Source organism: Pollicipes pollicipes, unplaced genomic scaffold (assembly GCF_011947565.3).
Source record: "Pollicipes pollicipes isolate AB1234 unplaced genomic scaffold, Ppol_2.1 Scaffold_7097;HRSCAF=8413_pilon_pilon_pilon, whole genome shotgun sequence".
In the NCBI taxonomy this organism is placed as follows: domain Eukaryota; kingdom Metazoa; phylum Arthropoda; class Thecostraca; order Pollicipedomorpha; family Pollicipedidae; genus Pollicipes; species Pollicipes pollicipes.
This window is the reverse complement of record NW_023597000.1, coordinates 213406-237911: the sequence shown is the minus strand read 5'-3', so window position 1 is coordinate 237911 and position 24506 is coordinate 213406. Positions and strand designations below refer to the sequence as shown.

The 24506-nt window shown below is 49.8% G+C and overlaps 1 protein-coding gene across 1 annotated transcript in view; it reads right to left on the bottom strand.

Annotated features, from left to right (window-relative positions):
* Positions 1-5171: 5171 nt before the first annotated feature.
* Positions 5172-24506, bottom strand: part of LOC119108940 (uncharacterized) — a 73294-nt gene continuing 53959 nt past the window's right edge. Inside the window, exons 16-19 of the mRNA XM_037232481.1 lie at positions 22811-23002; positions 22178-22319; positions 7476-7651; positions 5172-5339 (exon numbers count right to left, since the gene is read on the bottom strand). Coding sequence (XP_037088376.1) covers positions 5172-5339; positions 7476-7651; positions 22178-22319; positions 22811-23002 — 678 coding nt within the window. The remainder of the gene's footprint in view (positions 5340-7475; positions 7652-22177; positions 22320-22810; positions 23003-24506) is intronic.

Below are 24506 nucleotides of genomic sequence, written 5' to 3'. Positions count from 1 at the left end.
GTGGTGGAGGAGGCGACCGGTTGGGAAATGGCGGGAAAACCCAGACGGTCAACCAGCGAATCAGTTTACTTACATACCAACGCGCATTCCGTGGAGAAATACCTCTTAAGAAAAATGCGTGCAGTGATTTGCCACCTGGTGTCAGATATAAAGGGAATCCTGCACTGGCACCGGCAGTGGGGGCCACCGCAGTTCACACAACCTGCGGTGCCGGCTAGAGCGGGGCTATGATTCGCATGGTGAGGCCCTTAAGCCCTTTCCGCCTAAGCTAATACGCTACAGATACCGCGTGACCCAATGCTATCAAAGATGAGTGCTCTCACTGATAGCACCAATCGGCGCAAAGTCGATCCAATGCAACGAACCCCCCCCCCCATCCCAACGCAGCTGAGCCGCAACCCACAGCGGTGACGCATCCCCCTGAAGTCAACGGCCCCCGCCCTGTTATTTGCAACCGCATTCATGCGCGATAAACATCGGGGACCTCGCCGGCAAACATTTCCGATAGGTTGCAGACGACCCCGCACGTGGAGCCCACACGCGCCACAGCCGGGGGCTGTCATGATGCATCAATCGGAAAGGTGGGGGGGGGGGGGGTCACGGGGTCTGGGGACGCCGGTATACTACTCCGAGTCAGTCGGAGCACAGACACCCGATGACACATGGAGGACGACTGCGGAAACAAACGGTGAGATCACTGACCCCGGGAATCGGGGCGCGCTGAGATTCACCAAGGCATCTTAGAACCGTCGCGCCGCGTTACCGAAACCAATACAACACCATAAATACTGTGCAGGAAGGGCTGGTTGTTGCAACAGGCAAAGAGCCACGCTCACCAGAGCGAAGCGAGTCTAAGCATAGCGTGGACGGCCGGTCTAAAACGACACCATGGCTTCAGATCGTGCGTCTCCTGGCAGGGGGGAACGTAGCCAACATCAGGGCCAGCGGCAGCGGCAGCGGGCTCACCAGGAGCGTGTTAAACTTTCTGACGGCGCTCGCCTCGAACGCCTGCTTCTCGACGTCATAGTCGGGCCCGGCGATGCCCGCCTGCTTCTGCTCGTTCCGTCATGTTCTCGAACACCAGCATGCGGGACATCAGACCAGGCTCAGGCCGGCGCGCAGCCCGGATATGGGGACACTGGGAGCGGTGGACACGTGGTGGGACGGATGCAACGCGACATGGTCAATGATGCGGGGTACAGCACCCTGCCACGCCATGCGTGAGCAACGAGCGACGATGTGTCACATGGCATCGCAGATCGACGCAGTGCGGAGGGGTGCTGCAACCCCATCACGATGGGTGCAGTCTGAGGTTGTAGTTGCATAGCAGTCACTGCAACCTTTTTTGCTTCGACTGGGCCGAGTAATCTGGTTAATAAATCAATGCATGCTATTGGCTGAATTCAGCTTGTTCCTGGTCAAGAACAGGCGTGTTCAACATAGAGCTCTGTCGGACGTTGTCTCACACAGCGCTTAAGAGCGAAAATGTGCTATCATATTCACATCTCGCCCATGTCCTGGTGACGAGTTAACGCAGTGGCCATGTCAATCAGTCGCCGGATTATGATGCCGACTTAGCCGCACGGCAGGAAATATGGGGTGTTTCACCGTTAATATTTTCCCAGCCATCGACGTAATGTTCATGCTAGAAGTGATTCACGGCAGCCTTGTCAAGAGCGACCCAGTTGCTGGGCTATCTCAATAAACAACACAGCGATATCAAACCCGGACTGCTTTTATGGGCCCAAGTGGCAAGTTTACACTTCGCCATTCGTCAGCGAGATAAATGACTCGGCTCTAGCAGCCAGGCCACTCAGAGCTCAGACCCCACCCCCCCCCGTTCAGCAGTGGCGCGAGGGGCCGAGGTTCGATATGTTGGTGGGTTTGGTCGCATGACACACCGCCATCCGCACAAGTCCACCGACAACCGTCTGCTGCGCACACGCAACTCGTCCTTTCACCCAAGGACACAAGGACACCGTGGACGGCGCGCACGGGCTCTCTCCTCACGTGGCTATCACGAGCTCCAGCCTGCGCTTCACACGTGATCTCATTACAGGACGGAAGTCACGAGCCCCACGGGCCCCGCGCACGGGGCTCGCATGCCATCCTGATGTGGCGAAGGCATCACGGCGACACTGGCGCCGGCCAGCTATGACACTACAGGCCCGCGTCCAGCCGAGTTCAGCGTCCCAGCCCGAAACTCCGGCAGTGGCGCAGGGTAACACAGCCATCCCAGCTGGGATCACAGCGAACTCCGGTGGTGGCGCACGGTAACACGGCCATCTCAGCTGGGATCGCAGCGGACTTCCGGTGGTGGCGCACGGTAACACGGCCATCTCAGCTGGGATCGCAGCGGACTCCGGTGGTGGCGCACGTAACACGGCCATCTCAGCTGAGATCGCAGGCGGACTCCGGTGGTGGCGCACGGTAACACGGCCATCTCAGCTGGGATCGCAGCGAACTCCGGTGGTGGCGCACGGTAGCACAGCCATCTCAGCTGGGATCACAGCGGACTCCGGTGGTGGCGCACGGGTAACACAGCCATCCCAGCTGGGATCGCAGCGGACTCCGGTGGTGGCACACGGGTAACACAGCCATCCCAGCTGGGATCACAGGGAACTCCGGTGATGGCGCACGGTAACACAGCCATCCCAGCTGGGATCACAGCGGACTCCGGCGGTGGTGCACGGTAACACAGCCATCTCAACTGGGATCGCAGCGGACTCCGGCGGTGGCGCACGGTATCACAGCCGTCCCAGCTGGAATCACAACGGGTTCATCCATCTGTGGACGGTGCTCACCGCTGGAACAGTAATTCAACACGCCCTGACGAGGAGGCGGGCGAACGCGATTTTTGCCTCGTCTCTTTCCACGAAACACTTAAGGAAAACGTTGAATCGCTTCAGATACCGAGGCTGCTCCTCGCCCGCTTCCGACGTGCCCGGACCGTCGTCGTGGCGACGTCCCCGGCTGGTCACGCCCGTGACGCGGCCCTGACCGCCACCGACGGCTGGCACGCGCCGGGACGTGACGCGGCTGGCGACCTCAGCCTGGTCACGGGCGGACACTCAGTCGCGCCGTGCCGGATCACGCGAACAGTCCGCCCAGCGGCGGAGCCTCGGCAGAGTGTGCGGAACTCCTCACTGTACTCACTGCCGGGGAGTCCAGACGCCGCGCGCGCGCTGAAACACAACGTCTCGCAGTGCGTGCGGCACCCCGCACGTGTCACCGCTGGTCTTCCGTGCTCTGAGAATCGGTTTCGGCACTTCCACTGAGCGGGCCACATTCCACTCAGCGGCAGAGGGTACCCACCGCGCTGACTGGGGGGCCGGCCTTCTGCACTTTGGGCTTAGCGTACTTCTCCAGCGGCTGATAGCCGACAGGGCGCCGTCGAACCGTTTGATGGGCGGACACTCCTCACTGGTGAACGTGCCGTCCCAGATGGTGACCTCCAGGCTGGCCATGTCCTGCCGGGTCACGGGGCAGACGGTGGTGAACATTCATGGCCGGTTGTGACCTCTGGGCTGGCCAGTGGCCTCGAAATGCTGGGATGTGACGAGCGCATCTTTGACAGGCGATGAGACCACGCCGACAGCTCGATCTGCTCTCTGTGAGCAAGACGGCAAGAACGCGCGTGTGCTTCGAGCAAACGCAGCGCAGCCCATTAGCAATTGGTGTGCAAAAACTTGATTTCTGGTCGTCGGGTGAATCGAAGCATCGAAGGTGGGTCCGAGTCCAGAGTAGAGATGTGACGCTAAAGCTTCAGTGCTCATAAGCACGCACTGTGTTTTTCATATCAGAGTGTTCATCAAACAAGGTAAAGAGAGTTCACAAAATAGCTTGACTTTATACTACATCCGATGCATGAAATGCGCTGGGATTTGAGAACCATAACTAATGCCATGACATTATTATTTTTGAGTGACAGCTTTTCAGAACCATAAGGCCAAACAGATTCGATTTGTTCCGTTACCAGTTATCCATGACCTTTTCAGGAAATCCACGGAACTGCTGCGCACGGAAGAAACATTATTTGCGGCCCACTTGCGCGTGACACACGTCCTTCGCTCGTCGTGGCCACACGAAAGACGCGTCATCACTATATGAGCGGGATTTGCTGAAAATAACCACTTGAAAAGCTTCAAACATCAAATATTGGTACGCAACAAAGCATTCACACCCTCGTAACATTACACATGAGGTGTCCTCCACAAAACCGAACTAATCACATCAAATTCGAGCGTGTCGCCATCTGCCGGTTAGACACACTGCCAGCGCCATCTGCAGGCACGGGCGCCAGTACTCACCACGGCTGGACAGCAAATGGGTGCTCTAGGAGGCAATGATAACACCAAACATGAATTCATGTCAATCTCAGGTGTTTCCAGAGCAATCTTACGCCAACCAGAAGGCCAGCACACAGCGGCAGGCATTATGCACACACACGACACACGGAACGGCACTGGCGCCGCTCACTGCTTACATGCGGCTTGATGATTCCCTTTGTGTTGGCCATGGTGAAGAGCTTGGGCGACCACTCCAGCCCGCTGCGCTAGTCCTGTGAAGCTGCTGTCGACTGGGGGCTTCAGGAGAGGCACCGCGTGCGTGCCACAATACACCGATTTTCTGCAAAGAGGAGATCGGAGGGCTGTCACCTACATACAATGGTGCTGCCACCTGCCGTGAAATCAATGCTTTCCTCAAGTGCGGCTTTGACAATAACCTTGAAATAGAACAGTAACGAAGAGAATATACCAGTCTTAACACTTCCCTGGATTCAGTACAGCTCTCGGCTCTTTGTTAGCTCATGCCTTAACTACGGATTAGGTTTAATATCGGCAGAATCGGCTCACACCGAATCTACAGATTGTCTATAAGACGCTCAGCTGTAGATTTCCTTTAAACGCAAGCGGACTGGCACTGCACGTCACGTGCAGTGCACTGTACAGTGTTGCATCTACATCAAGCGTGGACCACAACGCCGGTAGAACGGAACCAAAAGTAAAGCAGCCTCGCACAATGACCGCGCGCCACTAGTACTGAGTCGAGCGTCCCGGCCGTCCAAGAGCGCGAAAACTAACGCCACCGAACGCCCTCCAGCGGGAGATCCGCATCTGCCCCCCCCCCCCCCCCTCCCCCGTCCGACGCCATCGCCCTGCGGAGGCCACTCACTTCTCGAACAGCTGGAGCACGGTCCAGGCCGACGGCTGGTCCAGGGACAGGCTGAACTCGGCGCCGTCTCTGGGCACCAGACGGCCGCCGAGCTTGTACTCCAGCGGCAGCGAATACAGACGCACCAGCAGCGCCGCCTGGTTGTCGTAGTGCGGGTGGATCGTCTGTAGCAGAGATGGCGCGGTTACAGCACACTGGACGCAACGGACTTCGCGTGGGGAAGAGATGATGCATTGTTCCGTTGGCGGTAAAACGTTATCATAAGTACGGCTGTTTAGTATAGCATCAAACTGAAGGGAGTGTTCCACATTTGTTTGGGGTATGAACTGAAACAGCCAGCTTGAAGGCTATTCGGTGCTATTACGGCGCTACCCTTCTCAAGTCGTAAGCGCTTCTAGCTTCTGAGTACATGCCCGTGAAGATGTGTAGACTTATTTCATGGAAACTCTTCCAAGTTCACCCAGGCATCCATGACGACGTAATAACGTCATTCAATTCTGTCACTTCCATTGGCCGTGCGACGATCAATGCCAAGAATAGTATAATTGCCCAGTAGGTCATATCTGGCTTTCGTGGGCATTATTTTCACATAAAACGGTCGTCAATTGACGGCAGGTAAGATGTAATGAAGCAATCACGTTCTGAGGAGTACAGTTATTAAGCAGAAACTTATTGGCCCGGAGCAGCCTTTTCCACTTAAAAGTACACCAATAACTAAAAGTGCACTTATTTCATCATATCTGATGAAATAAGAATACACACCCACACCCACACCCACCCACACCCACACCCACCCACACACCCACACACACCCACACCCACACCCACACCCACACACCCACACCCACACCCACCCCACACCCCACCCACCCACACCCACCACCCACACACCCACACCCACACACACACACACACACACCCACACCCACACCCCCACACACCCACCCACACCCACACACCCACCCACACACACACACACACACACACATATATATATATATATATTATATATATATATATATATATATATATATATAAATGTGTGTGTGTGTCTATGTTATATTTCATGTACGTATATTTACTATAAAACATGTACATATTTCATCATGTATATATATATATATATATATATATATATATATATATATATATATATATATATGTATTTACCATATTTCATGTACGAAGACCTCCCACGAGATCAATGGCAATGGCAAGCAAAAAAAAACGTCTTGTTTCAAAAAGCAACAAACCAAAGCATCACTTGCGGTGATCAGTGTAGGCTCATGTTCCATATACCCGGGGTGCAAATATGCTGGATACATATCAGTGTCACTTTTGTCATTGTAATTAGCGTAAAGGCCTTAATGAGCCAGTACCTTACTCCCATGCTATCTATGCCTACTTTGTCCTGTTGAAACGAATCCGTCTTCTCTTTAGCACAGCGAATTGATCGGTGTTCAACGTTGCTTGTTTTCAATGTGTTTCTGAATTCAGTGGCGTTGCTAGGATTTCCTCCAGAAGGGGGTCGAAATCGGAGCATAGGGGACCATTTCAGTCGAGAGGCCCCGGCCCAACGCTACAGGGCCCTGTTTTGATATTCCAACGACCTCTGTAGACGCGGGATTCCATTCGAATGAGTCGAGAACCAGTTTTATATTTTAGGAGCTCTTTGAGCGTTTTACAGTAAAAAAATACTTGTGCCTGTCGCTTCAGAGCCCCACCACCTCTCGGAGCGGGGGGGGGGGGGAGAGAGGAGGGGGCTATGGTCCCAAAAGCCACTTGGCTACGTCGCTGTCTGTAATATTGCGTTGTTTGGAAGAATTCTTGCCTGTTCTATTGACATTAACTAGCTAAAGCGGATCAGTTTACATCGGATGATCTTCAGCATAAAAGGCGCGTTAAGAAAACAAATATTGAAACGCCGATCCAACACCGATCATCGTGATCGTACCTGACGTGCGCGGCTGGATATAACGCAACCCACGTCACCACTCTCGCCTGCAATCTACGTCAGCACGCTTATGTAAGTGGGATTACTACCACTCCACACGTCCAGCCTGGTTCCGTCTTGATCGGCCTCCTTCCCGACCACCTCGACCCTTGCCGATTGCTAAGCAGACGGGAATAACAGGACAATGGGCGGTCCGACCGGTCCAGCGTCGCAGCCGCGTGCCAACGTGAGCAGACCTCCGGACCGGCCGGCCTGAGGCACGGGTCCCCTCCAGCCGCGTGCCACCGCAAGCAGACCTCCGGACCGGCCGGCCTGAGGCACGGGTCCCCTCCAGCCACGCTCTCACCGTCGGCGGGTCCATCCAGTTGGGCGAGCGCTGCAGGCTGTTGAGGTCCAGCTTCTGCGTGACAAAGCGGTCGGCCTCGCGGTCGCCGTAGCCGTCGGCCGTGGCTGGCGTGTCCTTGGTGCTCTTGCCGGGCAGGTATTCCACCACCGCCAGCGTGAAGCGGTTGTCCAGGTATACTGACGACACGCGGGGAAGGTAGCGAGTGAGACGGGGACTGTGCTGTCCAGGTATACTGATGACACGCGGGGAATGTCTTGAGCTCGTTGCAGCGGTTAGTAGATGTGCTGAGCTGTTGTTACTGGAACCGTCTCAGTCGCCCAGCAGCATTCCGTGAGTGGGAGCAGAACTCGGGCCAGAACAGAGCGTGTTGGTCCAGATAGCAGTAGTCCGGCGGAATAAACACACTTCAGCCAGCTCGATGAGTTGACACGAGGCTGAGTCGGCCGGATCGTACCGAGCCGAGCACACCACTACTGGGATGGAGAGGACCGATAGCGGCACTCAGCGTGGGCTGCCGCGGCATCATGGTAGGGCCCAATGAAACACGCGTGTCCGATCATCGCCGTAGATCATCTGTCATTAGTCATAATCAATGTGTCGCTAACACATACCTCACACGCCTCAAACAGTGATGGGATTTACAGATGTTATAGCTATTGAAAAGTGTTGAGTGTGGCGGCTTCCATGATCAATCCATTACATGTCCCCCCCCCCCCCCCCCAATCTTCTCCGCACAAGGTAGTAAGTCCCGCGATCTCACTAGAAGAGCTTTCTTTTGCGGGGTTTTACAGCAAAAGAGGTGATGCAGGTCATAATTTCTAAACATTTTGAACGACATGACGTGATTTCTCAGGAGGTACCCGTTATCCATGCCACGTACATCGCTCCACAGAGCTCCTGCGTTCGCCCGTGCCGGAGACCCGTCGAGCTGGCTTCACCCTCCTCGTGCAGTGAGGGAGCGGCCTGAGCCATGCCGATGTCGCCACAGCCAGCTGCCAGGTCCCGCCGTTTCCCGATCGCGACAGGCCGGTACAAAGGCAGCCCGGCTACCTCAGCCCACGACGGAACTCGCCCTGCCATACCGACCCCGCCCACGCGTCCGCGGACGGGAGCGCGTCGAGCCGCCCGCGCTGGATCAGAGTCCGCCGGTCTGGGCTGCAGCTCGCTGCGGTGGGTGGGACAGAGCCTCCCGGGCTGGATCGGAGCCCGCCACGGTCGGCCGGAGCCCACCGGGCTGGGTTGGAGCCCGCCGGATGGGTCAGAGCCCCCCCGGGCTGGGTTGGAGCCCGCCACGGTCGGCCGGAGCCCACCGGGCTGGGTTGGAGCCCGCCGTATGGATCAGAGCCCCCCCCCCCCCCCGGGCTGGATTGGAGCCCGTCGGGTGGGTCAGAGCCCACCAGGTCGGTCAGAGCCTTCCGGACTGGGGACAGCCCGCTTTGGTGGGTCGGGGCTAGCGACCCACCACATCCAGTATTGAAGCTGTGCTGACCGCGATCGGAGCTGACGTCGAACTGTCAACTGTCACTGAGCTGTCAGCTTTTGTCCTGCATTGTTCTGCATGCTTCTGCATTCCTTTGTTCATGTTCATGTTCATGCACATCTAGCATCAGTCTCTAAAAATGCCCCAAACCGGTGGCTTCACGGCTGTTAGCCCGAGGGTTTGTATCATAACCAGCAGCGGGTATTCATTCACACTTGTTGGGAGTATACCTGTCTGTTGCCTCCTTCGCCACACGCTGCTTGTTCCGTCTCGCCGAATCATTGGGGTGCAAAGTGGGTTGCAGCCAGCGAGTTTTGCAGCCTGTTCGCAGCTGGCAAACTTAACGAATGGTGACACCCTTTTTGCTCACATTGGAATATAGCAGAACAATTATGCCTGGCCAAGCAGCATGTACAAACGTGCATTCAATTTCCTAGACGCTTCGCGTTCTCATGAATCACAGTTTTTGTTTATGTATAGCGTGGGCAGCCGCAGCCTGGTGTGTTGCGCGCTGTATATATATATATATATATATATATATATATATATATATATATATATATATACGGAACGTGACTTTCATATAGTCATCGTGTGCAAGTGTGTGATTGGCCACGGCTAGATATGAAAATTGTATCAGCCTGTGACTGGTGGCTGCGAGAACATTGACCTCTAGGAGGCATGACGGTTGACCTGGGCTTAAGTTGAAAAATGCCTCACCGTCCATGCCGGACCCTCACGGTCTTCGGCTTCGCTCGCAATCGTGTCATTTGTGATACATTATATATGATATATATATATATATATATATATATATATATACATACAGGACCACATAGAGTATAGGAAGGAAATTATAAAAGAGAATCAGCAACGGCGACCGCTTCGTGCACATCACGGGAGAGTCTGGATTAAATAAAATCCGACCTCAGCCGCAAACAATGCAACCGTTGACAAAATGGTCTGTTGCTATGGCATTGCCTGTGTTGTTCGGAGGAGACTGTCAGGTGGCTTGGCAAACCCAGCCTGCCGAGCTCAATCCAACGTATCTAACCATGCAACGGGACCATCAGAACTGGCGGCCGCTGTGCTGGTCTGTTTGACGCCCTGCGGAAGACAGCACATGGCGCATGCGCCATTTTGAGATCCGTTCGCAAATGCAGTTTACTCTGGCCCGAACGGTTACGATTTGCACCTTGAAAATAGCGTCAGTGTGTAGCCCATTTCAGGCCACATTACATAAATACTAACTTTGCATCATGAAATGTCTGAATACACTGGTATATCACGATAAGCCAATGTCGCCAGCATGCCATAAAAGCAGCAACATATACATCAGGATATTTTTTCGAAATCATTACTGGAGCCCACCGCAAAAAATGTTTCACTCTTTACATCACAATAGAGGCGATGTTTGCGCGGTGCGCAAGGTGGTTAAGGAAAAAATTTGTCTCGAAAACTAAGTGTGAATCTAATGGCAGATTACTATGGAAATAAAGCCCGAAGAAAGTGTACACGTTCCTGGTCCAATCTATCCGCATGCAGCGGCGACCCTAAACGGAAGTAGACCACACGTAAGTTGAGTAAATTTAAATAATTGCCACAAGCGCTTCAGTACAGAAAGAGAACAATTTCACACATTTTAACTCTCGTAAGCCGTCAGCCGGCGTTTTTCAGAACACAATTTGTGGATAATTTCCATTGAATACTCGGCGAGTTTGTTGGGAAGGTCATTTTGGAGTCACTGCGCCTGGGTCGTTTAAGGACAGCACCAAGCGGTAGGCTTCAAAATATGCCAGAGCACGCCAAACTAATAAACGGAGATGGAAGAGGAGGACCACAGCCACACCATCACTGGGCTTTTATTATTTGACCTATGCCCCGTGATCCTTTAGAAACCAGTGCCCAAGCCGTTGGCCGGAGGAATACAGCTGGACTAACGTGCCATCACAGTTAACAAGCATGCAATAATTCTTTAGGCGTCGTTACATCGTTGCGTCGTTTTACTAGGTATTTACGTGCTTTTCACCAAGCTCGAGCGGACATGCAAGTTCTTAATGCTCCAGAAGCCCTTCGACAGCAAAACGAGACCGTTAAGCTAATCCCCACTGGGCGTCAGTCTGGAAAACGGGCATGGATTGTTGCAACGACGAAATCCGGGAATAAGCGGTCGAAGTTTTTAGTTATATGTACTGATAAAAGTTTTGGTTATGTGTAGTAACCAAAGTTACATGCATATTTCCTATAAAGTATTTACACACAACTTTTCTTTTCAGAAGCCATAGTAATAGAGAAACCTTTCAGATGTGAAACGCACCCAGTAAATATTCATCGGATGCCTCAACATGTGCGACATGCGTAGATGCGCGATGCATCTACCAGATAGATTTCCTCAGAAACTTTGGGGAGGGGCGCATCGTTTTCCCGTCCTCGTCCTCACTCTTCCCGCGCATGGGCAGAGTGAGGAATAATGCATGGAACTGTGAAGTCATCCGACATTTTGTGATCCTATGTGCGACATGGACGTGTCAAAAGTATTTATGTATACTTCCTGTGCGGCATGCTGCAAAGAAACGGAAAAGGAATGATTAACCGAGGCTCGAAGTGTCGGCCACTTTAGAGCTATTTGTCGCTTTAAAACAGTGCCGGTGCATCATTTTAGATTCAGGGCCAGACATTAAACATGAGTTTGAAACCAGAAGCCATTCATCAGCAAAGGCTCCTCTGCAGATAACGCTGAAACAATCACGTTTAAAAATGGTCGCGAAGCTAGAGAGTGAGAATGTATGTCATCGGTCGCCGCCGTCGAACAAATGCTTTCTTTTAATTTGTGGTATAGTCTTAATTTGTCGTATTTACTTGCCGTCCAAACACATTAGAAATTAACAGCGCTGCCTTGTCCGTGCACCATTCGGCAGGATGATTGTCAGAAGCCTCTTTGCAAAAGCGCTTGGGGTTTTTCATAATTCTTTCATGTTATCTGCCACAGTCGTTACTGATCTCTGCAGCAACAAGGTAAGGGGAAGGTGCCACCGAAGCCTAATCGCTGCCAAACAATCTGTGATAACCCGTTTTCTCAGACCTGGCCTGTTTCAGACCTGTTTATGCACAATCCTTCTCCACATGGCTTTTATCTACAAATGTTATTTAGCTAAGACGCCACTAAAAGCTGCTTTCACACTCGCATGCAGCAGAGCATGCTCGCAAAATGTCACCCACTCGAACATTTTGCTCCACGCAAAAAATCGTGCACCGCGCCACATCGCATGCAGAAAATCACGGATGTGCCGACTTATAATATTCCGGTTTTTGAACAACGGCAAATGCTTCAAAATAAACAGAGGCATGATGTCACCACTCGTTGGATAACACTTGACCCTGCAGGGCTATTTTTGGCATTCATTTTGCAGTAAGCGTGGGTGACGCACACATAAATGGCCAATTAGAACTATAAAGATTGAAACGCATAGCGATAGCTGAATATCTATGGTCTTGTGATATTTGTGTCATGATACATACCAAATTGTAGCTCTCGATGCGATGAACATGAACATGTCCGTATAAACCATGTTAAGCCTACGAACGTGGTGCAAAAAGTCAAATCCCGGCTGTGCCCATGAACCCAATCACCTGCCTTCCCCACATTCTGGGAATCAGTGCTCATTCATTCGCCGCCAGCGACGGGCCGGACCGCCCGCCCTAACCTGTGCCGACCTGACCGAGCGACTGAAAACGACTAACTCCGACAGCCCACACTTTGCACCTCGAGCGACCGTAAAGGCTAGATCGACCGCGAATCGGTCAAAGGCACAAAACATTGGTAACACAGAAGGTATGTGTAGTATAACACACACGGGTACACAAAGGATCTCTTGCAATTCGTCAGTCAGCGTCTATGAAAAAACAACTCTTCCAAAAACCCATTAGCATCCCGGATGGTTTTTAAAGCGTTGTTTTTAAAGAAAATAAGATATAGTGATATATGCACAATATACATGATATATCTTATATAAAACATATATATGATACATATTATATATGTATATGTATATATATATATGTATATATATATATATATATATATATATATATATATATATATATATTGTTTCCATAGCCTTGTGTTCAGGACAGCTGGTTTTTCCAAACCAAGTATTGTATGATAGTGAACAGTCTTCCGTCAAGAACCATTCACTTCGTTGAAAGTTTTCATTTCAATTAGCACCACTTGCGATTGCTAGTATCCTTTAACAGTGTTAGCCAACTGCAATGAAAAGCCGTGATTTATGCAATAAAGGCGTTGAGCTCCTAGTTTTTTGGCATTTTAAATTAAAAGTGCTTATCTCAACAGAACCAACCTTCACATATAGCAGAAAATTCTGGTTTAACTACATTACTGAGTAAACATTGGTTACATTGTTAATAGCCGACATTTCAAGCCGTCGTTATGGTCGTAAGTGCACCATGGGTCAGGTTGAACTGTTGAGTATTGGCAATGACCAGTGTTTGCTCGACAACGTCGTTCAGCCGTACTTCCTGATATGTGCAAATGTAAGTGCTGTTAGCATAAGAAATCTGAACCCATACTAGTAAAATTTGCCATAAACAATGTTTCCAGTTCACCAGCATTGCGCAGACAGCACATTGTCCAATACTTCCTGCTGGGAATACCTGCTCTGATGATGCATTGCTGCTCGTGATACCAGCACGCTCTTGATGCGAATGAGCAAGAACGCAGCAAACCGCAATGCCTCCTTGTTGCTATCCAGCCTTTAGCACAATGCGTGTCGCCAAAGTCGCATCGCCACACCACGCAATCATTGGAAAGGCTCGCCTGATGCAACTCACGCACGGTATATCAGACCTAGGATATTTATTGTTAATACCAGCTTAACCTTCGAGGTGGCGGGCTACCCTCACGTCAAGATTTACGTACATGCGGTCGACTGAACGTCAGCGAACACACGACATTTTGTGTCAACGGAGTTGGTGCAGTCGCCTGAATTATGTATTCTGAGCATGCGGCTCAAGTACTGTAAAGTACAGCAATATTTTTGGTGGATTTTGGGCAAGGTGAACCTGCATAATGTTGAACTATTTCCGTAGTCCTATCTAGCTCGACTTAGGCAGTAGCGTGTTGAATTCGAGACAGACTTAGATACACGCACCGCCGGTAGCTCCCACAATCGCTTGCTGGCGGCGCTGTGTGTTGGACAGTGCTGGCCTGACTGCGAGATCTTTAGAGGGCGCATTGCCCTGCGCGGTGTAGTTGGTTTGACGTGATTCTCTCACCGCGTGATGAGATCCGACGTTACGCCTGAAGGGCGCCCCAACGGACGATTCCGTGACTTTTGCGCGATAGCACGCTTTGATGTGCGCTTCTGTCGGTGCGATTTTCCATTCTTTCCGAACCGAAGTCTGCTCATCGCGTCCCGCCATACCGTGGTGTCGGCTACCCGACGTTTGCGACGTCAGGTAGCCGCCGACACCACGGCACGGATTCTGACCGCCAGTCGGCAATGTTTGGCGAGTTGGAAATTTCGTGTCCCCCATGCTAAGATAATGGTCACGTTTGCGACTGCCACTCACGTCACATCTCCGTCAGCAGCGTCAAATTTGGACACGATACATTATTGCGCTAGAACTAAAGGGCCCTGGATTTTCCCAGCCACAGAACTGAACAGAAACGGCTGTTGTAAATCGCTACGGCCACCGCGACGGGATTATTCCTTCTCTAAATAAAGGTTAGATTGGTCTTGCAGCGGCGGAGAGAAAGCATGCTCGTTAGTGACGGAAGACAAAAAAACAAACAGGCTCCAAACCTGTGTGCTAAGTCCCATTCCATCTATCTATAACCAACCTGACCTCATTTCAGGCAGCACTGCACTGCAACAAATACAGCCAGAGACACAATCGGATATCGTTTTGATTTTTACAACTGTGTTTAAAGACTTAGTCCGAACCTTCTTGATCGGATGGCTTTGGAAGATCAGTACCCCTACTAAGCGCTACTCGTTAAGTGAGCCCCGACCCTACCATGCAATCCTGCTATTCCCGGGCCGCAGTGTTCGGTACGGCTCGTCCTGAGGCCCTGGCGTCACCTGTCGCTGCTCTCGACACGACTCGTGCTGAGGTCCTGACGTCCCTGTCGCTGCGCTCGACACGACTCGTCCTGAGGCCCTGGCGTCACCTGTCGCTGCTCTCGACACGACTCGTCCTGAGGTCCTGACGTCCCTGTCGCTGCGCTCGACACGACTCGTCCTGAGGTCCTGACGTCCCTGTCGCTGCGCTCGACACGACTCGTCCTGAGGTCCTGACGTCCCTGTCGCTGCTCTCGACACGACTCGTCCTGAGGTCCCGACGTCCCTGTCGCTGCGCTCGACACGACTCGTCCTGAGGTCCTGACGTCCCTGTCGCTGCGCTCGACACGACTCGTGCTGAGGTCCTGGCGTCACCTGCCACTGTGCACGACACGGCTCGTGCTGAGGTCCTGGTGTCACCTGCCACTGTGCACGACACGGCTCGTGCTGAGGTCCTGGCGTCACCTGCCACTGTGCACGACACGGCTCGTGCTGAGGTCCTGGCGTCACCTGCCACTGTGCACGACACGACTCGTGCTGAGGTCCTGGCGTCACCTGCCACTGTGCACGACACGACTCGTCCTGAGGTTCTGACGTCACCTGGCCTTTAGCTGGATCGCTGCCACCGGTCGGTCGCAGGTCATCCCGCGCCAATCAGCGAGCGCCCAACCCGACCGCCGGATCGGCTGTCGGAATAGGGGCGCTCCAACCAAATAACCTATTGGCAAAGGCTGATAGTTGCGCCTACAGAGAGCCACCTAGCCTTTTTTGTTTTTCTAGGCGATTCAGGCGAGCCGACCTCATCTGGATGAATAAAATCATTACGTTAGAAAGTATACATCAAATGTCAAACCGTAGTTCCTATACTTTCGCATAATATCATATTGCAGTGGCATAACTCCATTCGTCACTCAGTCATCCATGACCAGGCTCCATGCCAAGTTCAGCAACAACAAAGCCGTACTTCACAGTCATTCACATTTCAAACAAACAAATCACTGTACACCCAGCTAAGAAACACAAAACATACGAACACCAGCGAAGGAAATTGACCTATTTGCATGCTAGACAAAGCAGCATTCATTAAAAGAGGGCAATGGGCAGCTAAAGCTAAGGGTTGCATTTGGCTCACCACAAAGCCATGCACAGTGACAGATTGTTGTACTTAAGTTAATAAGGCTCCTGCATCCCTGCAAGACTGGACAAACTCAGGTCAAATTATTGAGTCGTCGTCACGCATGTCTACTCTTGTAGGCCCAACCAGCTTAACACAACCTTGTCGCTAGTTAAGCCCACGCGCCAGTGTCAGTTCATAAGTGCGGCCAAAACTCTCGAATGGACATGAATATGTATACAAAAGTATCGGAGTCATTTATTTACACGGATGCATTATGAAGTGTTTCGATCTATTCGCGAGCTATTGAACCATTTGCTATTTCCAAACCGCACAGATATGGCATCGCTTTTGAAGTTCACACATTGTTTACAATCAATAACTATGTTGTTATTAAATGTAGAGTGGGCCGGTGGCATATTTTTTTGGTCTCTAGATTACTCTTGGTAGCATGCCTATCATCAACACAAATTCAGACTTCGTTGGATGATATTGGTTTAATAGTACATACTTATATTATTGTTGTGAAAACACCAATGATAATATATGCATTATATAGTGGTAATATGTCTTAAAACGATAAGACCAGTTTTTATTTTGCCATCTATCGTGAAATATTCCGCTTCAACACCACACGGCATTATTATGCCATGACTTGTCTTATCTTAGTAACTCAACTCCTCATTTCATAAGCAGCTCATTCGGTATCTCACAAAGCATTTTCACGGATTACGCTGGGACGTGAATTGTGTCGTATAAATTTACCAAATTTCTGAAAAGCTAAATCATTCCGTAACACCTACAACACCTGATGGTTGTTGTTCTTTTACTATTTTACCATACATAGTCCTCTGAATATCATCTTTCTTTGCCCTGCCATTCACCAATCTTGAGACCTTGTTCTGTAGTAAACAAAAACAAAACTAACTGGATACGCTTTTCTGTCGTTGCCAATGTGCGCGTTTGGCAGTCTTAAGTCGCTTCGTCAGAATGCACACACATCATATATGCGTATATATATATATATATATATATATATATATATATATATATATATATATATATATATATGTGGCGGTGCAACTAAAGAAACTTTCACATACAAGCCGTATTCACGATAAATCAATCGCGCTGGAAAGTTTTCAACGAATGAAAGTATTTAATTCTTTCAACAAAACACGTATATTCAACGCACAACAAGTTAATTATATGAAACGAGACTCCTTAACGGCACTTTTTATTCAGTGCATGCCTTTACTTCACCTAAATTCCAGGAAAATACCAGGCCTGGCAGCCAGCCATGTGAATCTGGCCAGGGTGTTAGATGCCTGGCTGCGTCATTATTGTTGACATCGGTCGGTGTGAAACAAGGCAGGCTTGAAGATCATTCAAGGTGCATCATATTGAGGTATGTAAGCACTGAAGTACCGCATGCCTATGAACAGGGATGAAACCAGTATATGTGAGCTTGTGTTGTTGCGTCTGCGTCAGACTTGCCACCAAATGTTTCAACAGTTTCTAAAATTTCGAAAGGATGGATATCTGGTATCATACATCCCCATAAAGACACGGTCTTGGTTACAATCGCCCAGCCACAATTTTATCCAGTTGTAAGTCTTCACAAACATATTTTTGAAATCTCAACAATATATGTCTAGCTAAAACCACTGACAAAATGTGTGCTGTCAAGAGTAAACACTAAATCTCTTTAATGTTTTGCATCGAAATAATTCGTGAAAACGGCTGTTAGCCACGCTCATAAAGCACCACAGTGCTGAAACATGAAAAAATCTGCAGGATGTTTTAATAGGAGTTTTAGCATGCACTGGAAAATTGGCATGTAAATAATTGGGCTCATACGATACCATTCGCATTCAATAATCAAAAGACGTTTATCGAAATCAGAGTGGGTTTACACGACGACACAAGTCTCCTTTAGTTACAGTCATTTGGGTGTTTAGTTAACGCGTTTAGTTCACTCGGATCATCGGATAATACCCGGCCTGGAAACCGTGTAAAACTGTCGAAGACGTTGCATGCCGGGCCACACAATCTCTGTTAACATCGGTGCCGTGTGGAACGAGACGTGGACTGGACCATTTATAAATAAGTGTGCTCTCGAGATAATGCATGCCTTTTTCCACGGCCGCAGCCAGAATATAGTCAGTCAGTCAGAATATGTCGCGTATGCGTTAGACATGCAAACGAACCTTTTTAAAAGCTTCGAAAAGTTTCGTTACTATAGTACCAGGTGGCATAACTGTCGCACAAGCATTCCCTAGCTTATAAGCAACAAACCACAAATGTAATAACGCATACGTCTTTACAAACATGTTTTAAAATCTTCAAAGGCTGCAACGGAAATAAAAGCTGAAACATTTTGAAGTTTTAAGTTCCGCACCATAGTCCTCTTGGCAAGGTAACTGCAAATTATCATGTCATTGGTAATTTATATATATATATATATATATATATATATATATATATATATATATATATATATGTATATATATATATATATATATATATATATATACATTTCTCTCTCTCCCTCTCTCTCTCCCTCTCTCTCTCTCTCCCTCTCTCTCTCCCTCTCTCTCTGTCTCTCTTTCCCTCTCCCTCTCCCTCTCCCTCTCTCTCTCTCTCTCTCTCTCTCTCTCTCTCTCTCTCTCTCTCTCTCTCTCTCTCTCTCTCTCTCTCTCTCTCTCGAAATGAATGATCATGAAAGTAATACCAAGTAAATGAAAATAACGTTACCCGCAGACATCTTGTGCAATTCCTTTGAACGAAACTCAAGCATACAGGCCCCGTAATCGAGCAATCGAGATGGAAATTGTCGAAAATTGAAAATCTGGGAGATGCGCCACAAGTGACGAGTCATGCAGTTTGTTGCATATGTATTGCCAAGCTAACCGGAGCGACTTCTGCTGTAAGCTTGTGAGATTTGCTCACCAAGGCCATGTTGGGACCTACGTTACGCTACGCAAGTTCTCATTTTTGGAGAAAAAATTACGACTGAAGTCTCTTGCAAGTCAACACTTTTGCTGAACAGTGATAGTCCCAACGGAGCGTCATAAGGATGAGTGTGGCTGCTCCCAGTCAGCCTGTCATTCCTGAAATACTATGGCACATCTTTGTTCGTGGAGATCAGCGATGCACAAAAGCGCGTGCAGTGCGTTTTCTGCTCAAGCAGGTTTTAGGTTTTTTAGTTGTACTTTGACGCTCAGCTCAGGAGTTTGGCTGGCGTCTGGGTGTCCCAGGCATTGGCGAGTGCGCAAGCGATGCGCACGGTGAAACCAATGCCTTCAGTCAGCATTGAGGAGTAAACTGAGGAGTCCATACGGCGAGAACATCGCAAAAAGATCACGCAATGACGCGACAGCGCTGGATGTTCAGTCCCCAAACACACTTATTGACAATTTACTGCAAGATTGATCTGTTCACCAGGTGTTCGTTAACAGCACGCTATCATTGGCGTTCATTTGTCACTTCGGCTCACGGTCAGCCAGCTGTTAATAAGCAGTTCATTGGTGCTCGTCTGTAAGGGAGTTTTTCACATTTGTGTGGTGTTTTGAGCCGAGACAACATTTTTTGCGATTATTCGATACAGATTACAGCCCTGTCCTTTAGGCCTAAAACCCTCCAGCTTCTGAGTTACGCACACCGATGTGCAGATCATTTTATGCGAACTATTTCAAGGCCACACAGCACACATCACTCCATAACAACGCCAATGAAATCATGTCATCCTATAGGTCATGCGGCGTTCAAGGCCAGGAAAAATATCATCGTCGAACCATTCATATCTAGCGTCCATGTGCACGATGTTCACATCTAGGGCACTCACACGTCATGTCATCGTCAACCGTTTCCTAGGCCATTCGTTCACAACCAATGTTGAGCAAATTGTGCAAGTTTCAGTCACCTATCACGTTTTGTGCTGCATAAGATAGGAATTTGGACATGATTGCCAGCTATTATGGGATGAGACTTCTAATAAAATAACTACCAAAAAGCGTCATAACCAAGGACGCGAATACAATAAAAAATCTTAATCTCACGGATAGATATGCAAGAACACCACGACAAAGGGCCGATACACATTTGGTTGAGCGAACACTTCCGGTACTACCACTGCCATCTCTCGGCGAGTTTGGAGTACTACAACCGAGTGGTGCAAAGGTGGCAACTTCGCACGGCTAGTGTGGCAACATCTCAACGTCACACAAACCTTCCCTGACGCAAACAGACAATTATGTATTGAGGAGCATGCTTACTAAATGAACTACATTTTGCTGTCATGAGCAGTCTTTTTCACCTTAAAACTGCACCAATAGCTATAAGTAGCCTTATTTCACCATGTCGGATGCTTACTTCAATGTCTTCAAGTGTGGGACATTCTCTTTAACTGAAACTGACCAAGAACAAACCTCAACTGTAGTTAAATACCTTGATCTTCATTAAGGAGGCCCTTCGTGGTGCAAGCACAACCAGGTGCGCAACGTTGTTATGACACATGACAGTCCTTTTGCGTTTTTATTGTTGGGCAGCACCCTGTGTACCTTAAATCTCTTCATTTGGGCATGTCATTTCAACCATCTCCAGTCATTTGTCGCTGACAAGCCTACATCTTTAATATAAACGACGGTTCTCGAATAATTTTGATGGCTGCCCTCTTATATGCGATATCAACCAATTATTAGCCAGGGAAGCCCGCTAATACGATAAGCTACCACCTAAAAAACGCATGTCTCAAGATAAATTGTGTTTCGATTCAAATATCTCATGAGACATTCTTAGGTGTTAGCACGGACTTGGTTGTCCATCACATCGGGCGTTACCGGTCTCCAACGGGTAAAAAGTGTATTGTTCAAGTTCGGGACCAGTGTGAATGCAGACAGTACACAATTTTTCTAAAATTCTCCTTTTCCATTTTCTATGAACAATTTTCCTTCGATGTGTTTATGTGAGCTGACGAGATGTTGATAGCAATGAATGTCCATTTTCATCATACGGTAAAATTTCGCATAAATTCAACCTAGGAGACCTCTGCATAAATTTAGCTCTACTTTCGGCAAGAAGCGTGTGAAAACAAGAAAACCACCTTTTGTACCAGAGCCTCGTGCCGCTCGAGCCCAGTTCCTCAGCGACTTACGGCTCAAGCTCCGCCCACTGAAGCAGCGTCATAAATACACGCCAATGGCGCACACCTTTATTCCAAATATGGGCACAAGTAGAACCAGCTGATCCAACCCCATACAGACATATAGCGCAGAAATGGTGCGCTTGAATATTATTCCAAAAGCAGTTTTTGGCAAGTGATCTGTAGCTCTAAGCATAATTATTGACCGCACCTTCCACGTCAGATCGCCACCTGGCTATCTGCCGGTCACACAAGACCTTCATAGCGCACCGACCGTTGTCATGCGCTGCTGCGACCGTACTGACGGCTTACTTGCAACCAAATGCGCTTGTTTCGCTGCTCGGCCGAGTAGGGAATGGGCTCTGGTCGTGGCGTCATATGTAAGGAAAGGGCCTGCCCCAAAGTAGGGAATGGGCTTCCATCAGCTGGTGGAGAACAAGGCTGTGATCACTCGGAAGAAAGTTTCATCCCTCCCTCCCCTCAGCAAATCCTAGCAACACAGAAGGCCAACTGAATGCTCATTTCAGGGCCGACGCATTGAACTGTTTCAGCACCAGCACAGTTCCTGGAATCATTTTTCTGAGAATGACCGCAGTGAATTCAGACCGAACTACTGCGCCACTGAAAAACCCAACCTTGTGCCTCTTCCCAAATCTCGTCGGACATATCGGAGCATATCACCACAAATGGACAATCCCAACAATCTTGAGGTCTGGTTTCATGTGAATCCAAGCGATCATCCGAACATGAATCACAAATGGCATGCAAATACATATGTAGACTCAAGGATTTATGTCGGGTACAACGAAGTGCATTGCGGTCGACTTAGGAGGATGGTGAGCGCCGGGCGGCTGCTCGGACCCGGATGGCTATTGTATCCCTCACCTGGGAGACCGAATGCCTGTTCCAGTAGCACGCTAACGCCCACTTGAATGTCGTAGTGTATAAACTTCTGCAGGTCGAGGTCTGGCACAGGCGACTTCTTGTCCTTTTCCTTCTTGGCCTCCAGCATTTTCTCCATCCATGACTGTTGTGCAAGCGAGATTAGTCAGTTCGTCTTATGATAAATGGGCAGAAACTCACAAGGAATCTAGCATTTAAAGCAATGCACGGGCTTGCGGGACCGGGGAGATTCCACGATGAGGCTTAAGATCAGGTTTTCTACCGCTGCTGCGGATATTATCGCGAGGTTATGGCGACATAGTGTCAGAAGACGGCTGAAGGCTAAGCGGCTTATCACAATTCATGTTTAATCAACATGAGCGGATTACAACAAGCCATTTTTGCTCCCTAACCGGTCTGAATCTTGGGTTTGGAAAATCCGAGGACTGAGATCGATCCAGAAGGGGCCACCTCATCTCGGGGCGTCGAGACCACAGCGTCATGCATCAGTCGGGCCCATCTGTTGTCTAAATGCCAAGGCCACACCAGAGATCCGCCTCCGCGCGGCCTGGACGTGCGGTGTGAGCGCGCCCTGCGGCGCCCGTCACGGCGGCAGTCTAAGGGCGACAGCCTCACCTGGAGATGTGGCCCGTCCACGTACTGGGGCATCTGCTCGCGGTCCTGCAACTGGCGGCACCAGTCCCCAACGGTCATGCTGGCCGTGTCGCGGCTCAGGTAGTGCCGGAACAGGCGGATTTCCGACTCGCCCGGCTCGCACGGCTCGCTGTGGTAGTAACGCGTCTCGTACTCCGGAGCCGCCACCGCGCTCTGCCGCACACACAGACGCCGCTGCGTCAGTGTCTCGACTGGTACACCGGCGCCGCCACCGCGCTCTGCCGCACACACAGACGCCGCTGTGTCAGTAGCGCGTCTCGTACTCCGGCGCCGCCACCGCGCTCTGCCGCACACACAGACGCCGCTGTGTCAGTAGCGCGTCTCGTACTCCGGCGCCGCCACCGCGCTCTGCCGCACACACAGACGCCGCTGTGTCAGTAGCTCGACTGGTACTCCGGCGCCGCCACCGCGCCCTGCCGCACACACAGACGCCGCTGTGTCAGTATCTCGACTGGTACTCCGGTGCCGCCACCGCGCTCTGTCGCTGTGTCAGATCGCTGTGTCAGTAGCGCAATCCGTAATCTAGCGCCGCCACCGCGCTCCGCCGCACACACAGGCCGCTGTGTCAGCAAGGTAGGACAGCTTTGTTTCACGGCATGTCACATTTTTCGAGCACCTTCAGTTAATTAACTTTTTGGTTGTTCTGGGTGATCGAAACGAATTGGGTCCGACTTCGAACTAGGGTGCATTTCTCCACAGGACCTGTCGTACCTGTGGATCTGCTCAACTCTCTGATGTGGGAAGGATGAGGTACATTTCACCATTTACAATAGATGTTAAATATAACAAACATTGGTGGCTGCCGCAGCCGCATCACCAACAAATCTTAAATGCAAGCTGTTAAGTGCATTTGAAGGGAACGTTGTGCATATGGATGATATAGATGATAGATGATTGTGCATATAGACAGTAGTAATAGCCTTTTTCCTCGTAGAAAAACTGGGAGGATAGAGATATGGTGCGTTCATATTTCAGCAACATGCCCTTATCAAAACGAGCATCAGTAGTAATAGAGCACTGATTCGTTTTGGTAAGGCATACTGCCAAAATATCACCCCATCTATATCTCCATTCTCCTGGTTTTTCTACGAGGAATAAGGCTATTAGTACTGTATTATCTATAAATCAATAAATGTATGGACGTGAATGCCTTTTCAATAATTACGCTCTATCGAGTGCGTGCTTCGTCCTGGAAGTATACCATGTCGGCGACTCAAAGCTTGGAAATAAACGCAGTAGCAACGCCTACCTCGGCAGTCGGAATAACTCAGCGCCATTTAGATATTTGGTTGTAAATTGTGTGTACTTACTTTTTTTGTTCTAGCAAATCTTCTTCATAGTGTCCGTTTTTTTTGTTTTTAACTGCTTTCGTGCCTGCATGAGTATCCATATAATACCACGTGTACATATAGTGTATTGCGAGAAGTTGTGTCGTATATTATATGCATGCACAATTCGCGTAAGTCCAGTGCCAAATCAGTTCAAACGGAGCCAAATTGCATACAATGTTGAGGTTGGCAGTGTTGCGAACACGAGTAAATGAATAAATGATGAGCATGTTCCACGGCCGTCGCTAGCAAACGTGTTTCGAGAAAAGACCACCACGAGACGCGGAACGATGGTAGCTGTCACATGTATCGATTTTCACGGAAAGGAA